This window comes from Morone saxatilis, unplaced genomic scaffold, assembly GCF_004916995.1.
Source record: "Morone saxatilis isolate NCDOM2014 unplaced genomic scaffold, NCSU_SB_2.0 Contig2, whole genome shotgun sequence".
Lineage (NCBI taxonomy): Eukaryota > Metazoa > Chordata > Actinopteri > Moronidae > Morone > Morone saxatilis.
In genome coordinates, this window is record NW_023339762.1 from 19,183,576 (window position 1) to 19,186,979 (window position 3,404).

The 3,404-nt window shown below is 38.9% G+C and overlaps 2 protein-coding genes across 2 annotated transcripts in view; both read right to left on the minus strand.

The window, feature by feature from the left end:
* The window catches only part of hprt1l (hypoxanthine phosphoribosyltransferase 1, like), a gene marked incomplete at its 3' end in the record, with an annotated part of 1,940 nt that extends 1,609 nt beyond the window's left edge, over positions 1-331 (minus strand). Inside the window, 1 exon segment of the mRNA XM_035664926.1 lies at positions 1-331.
* A 2,268-nt stretch (positions 332-2,599) lies between these two features.
* psmd7 (proteasome 26S subunit, non-ATPase 7) overlaps positions 2,600-3,404 on the minus strand; it is a 3,949-nt gene continuing 3,144 nt past the window's right edge. Inside the window, exon 8 of the mRNA XM_035664924.1 lies at positions 2,600-3,194. Coding sequence (XP_035520817.1) covers positions 2,931-3,194 — 264 coding nt within the window. The 3' untranslated portion in view covers positions 2,600-2,930. The remainder of the gene's footprint in view (positions 3,195-3,404) is intronic.

The following is a 3,404-nucleotide window of genomic DNA, read 5'->3' on the forward strand; positions in this document are numbered from 1 at the left end:
AGGGAGGGAGGGAAAGAGAGAGAGAGAGGGAAAGAGAGGACGTTTTGTTGACTGGAAGTGGCACGAGCCTGCCTTTCCTCCCCCTCGCTGACACTAAAGGTGCGCGCGCGCGAGCAGCACGAGCGAGTGACGCGTCTGTCTGCCCCACGGGGTTTAAAACCCGCCTGTACGTCAGAATCCCGTTTTACCCTAACCCGGTAATCTGATTTGCCCCGACACACAAAACCTGAGCTCAGAATGACCTGCTGCTGCTGCTGCTGCTGCTAACGTTACTAACGTTACTAACTGTTACTTCTGCGGGGTTTTGGTGACCGTGGCAACGCGATGTAGCGCGAGCGTTTGGGAGAGGAGAAGCTGCCGGATGACGCAGTTTTAAAAATGTAACGGCTGGCAGTTAACGACAGATGTCCACTAACCGCCGTGCTTTTATTTTGGCAGTGCCTCCGACTATGTGAAGAATGTCTGGCAAAAAAAAACAAAAACATTTGTGATTTTATTCTTGAACATTTTAGTGAAGGTTTGGAAGATTGTGTTGTTTGGTGTACAGAAGAAAAAACATGATTAAAGCTGCAGTAGGTAAGTTTTATAAGAAATATTTTTTGTCATTGTTGCTGATATTTTTCACTATATCCTGACAGTAGTAGATGAGACAGATAATCTGTGAAAAAATCTGATTCCTCTGGCTCTTTCTAGTGCTCCTAATGGTATTTGCGAGGATCCACCGGGCCTGGACGGAAACAACCAATGGGAGTGGAGAAAGACATAAATATTTGGAAACAAGTGTGAACCTATCCTGACTCACCCATTGGTTTTGAAGCCTCGAGTTTGGCGTCACAGTTGTTGCCGTGACAGTTCGTACTGCGAGTTGACACACACAATCTCGTATTACAGCTACACAGTACACTAAAATGTGTTATATTTTAGGTGAGAAATAGGCATCGCAGTAACTGATCTGAGTTTCGGTGCGTTGGACGGACTCACAGAGAATGACCTGTCAATCACGAGGTCGCCACGCCAAAAAGCATACCTCGCTTTATCGTCTTTTTTACCATAAATGGGACCATAATTTACTAAATGAACATCATAATGTATGAAAGAAGACTTGAAACTAGTAGTTGAGACCATAAACTCATTAGGAAACTGTTTACTGAGCTAATAAATCAAATGAGAAGTCGGGTCATTTCTTCATTAGAGTGTATGGTATCGGTGTGTTATTGCAGCCGATGGAGCGCCCCCTGCTGGCCATTACATAGAAAGCAAGTTTAAGACATTTCTGTGTTGGCTTCACTTTACAGACCCAGATCTCTTGTCTATTATACAGCCGGTGGTTGGGGAGATTTAAGATAGTTGATTGTTAAATATGAATGAGGCTCAACAATAAATTATCTTTCTTGGCTCTGATTGTTTTTGTTCAGGCCCAGTGGATTCTTGCAAATGCCATTCGGTGCGCTAATACGAGCCAGAGGAACCTTTTTCTTTCACAGATTATCTGTCTCATTAACTACATCCTGACTGTAGTACAAGTTTCAGTAAATATGACTTAAAAATGAATTAAAACTGGTAGGAAACCATTCTTTGTTGCCATCAACAGTTCATACAATATATTTATTGAATTTGACACTCTTTAAAACAAATTCAATTAAAAGCATTATATTTTTATTTGCCTTTTTCTTTTTATGTATTCCTTTCTTTTAAATCTCTTTTATGTTTATTTCTGTTAGTACATGTTAGTTTCCTGTAAATTGTAAACTGTCTTTATTATGAGCAATAAAGAAAAAAAAACACCTCTCCTCCTCCTGTGTGTGGTTATAATGCTATAATCTGTGCTCTGTAGTTTATAACTGTACTTGTACATGAATTTAACGTGGCACAAATACCCAGATAGCTCCTCACTATTACAGTGCATTCAGTGAAACTACATCTCATCTTTTTTTAAATGTTTTCATTTACTTTCATCACTGTATACTAAGTCTTCATGCAAGCCATTTGTTGTTCTTATTTTCTACATCGTGTTGATAGAAGTTGTCGACAGAGACCTTTTACACAGCAGCGATTTTGACATGAAAAAACAGTCTAAACACAGGTGTTATCCATGATTTTAATTACAATTAAAATAATTAATTAAGGCTGTTCGACCAGAATGGAACAGAGCCTTAATTAGTATTATTGGTAACACCTGTTTACCCTACTATTTCATTTCAAAGTGGCTCCTGTGAAAAAGGTTTGTTTGATAGAATCTCGTAATTGTTTGAGTTTTCAATCATTTCACATGATCAGCAGACGATTGACAACTTAGTTACTGAACTCCTTAGTCCTCCTTGTTACTTCAAAGCACAACATGCTTTACACAACATCCTGTACCATCATGCCAATAAAGCAACTATAAATCTGAGTTATATTTCAACTTGTTCTTACCTCCGTTATGAAGTGGCATTACCACAGTTTATAGTACTCTATTTTGCCGGTTCTTAGCAACATAACTCATCCTCACTTTCATTTCAGTGTATAATTTAGCAATCTGCCTACAGGCATTATGCAACATTTTACTGAAACTGTTAGATAAAATAGGAACAGTGAAAACTGCAAAAAAAAACACACATTTTTAATATGATTCAGATTTAATGAGTTTAACAGAAACAAAACATTTTTTTCCATATTACAAAAAAAGCAATACCAGGTGTTTTACCACACCAGGAGCGTGTTCTCATAGTTCAGAAGACCAAAGACGCAAACATCATCTCTGTACGATAATAACAGTCTTTATGAGTGCCACTTGTGATGGTGAGGCCAAATCTCAAATGACACTATTCCCCATATAGACACCTACTTTTAGCCTGAGACCCACATAGAGCTGTGACTGTGGGCAGAAAGTAGATCAGTATCCAGATGAAGATGGTGTGATTTATAAGAAGACCTTAAAAGAAGTACGCTTATTTCTTCTTCTTCTCATCTTTCTTGGCACCATCTGCTTTCTCCTTCTCTTTGTCTTTGTCCTTGTCATCTTTTTTCTCCTTGTCATCCTTCTTCTCTTTCTTGCCCTCCTCCTTTTCCTGTCCTTCCTTCTTTTCTGCGTCTCGGTTGGAAATCTTGTTGTTGATGAGGTTGTGCAGAGCCACCACAGAGCGAATGAGCGAGGCCAGGTAGACCACCAGCATCTGGTCGTTGGTCTTAAGGTAGAAGGCTTTTGTGAACTCCTGCAAAGATAAAAGACACGATATTCAGCATCACAAAACCGTGTCTAAAACAAAACACACATCAGATTCGTATCGTATGGAATGATGTGAATGAAATATTTGACCAAAATGTGAAAAGAAAAAATTAAAAAACAATAAAAGATGAGCCACGGATCAAACAGAGCTGGATCGTTATCAAGATATGACACAAGAAGGTATTCATCTATAAAG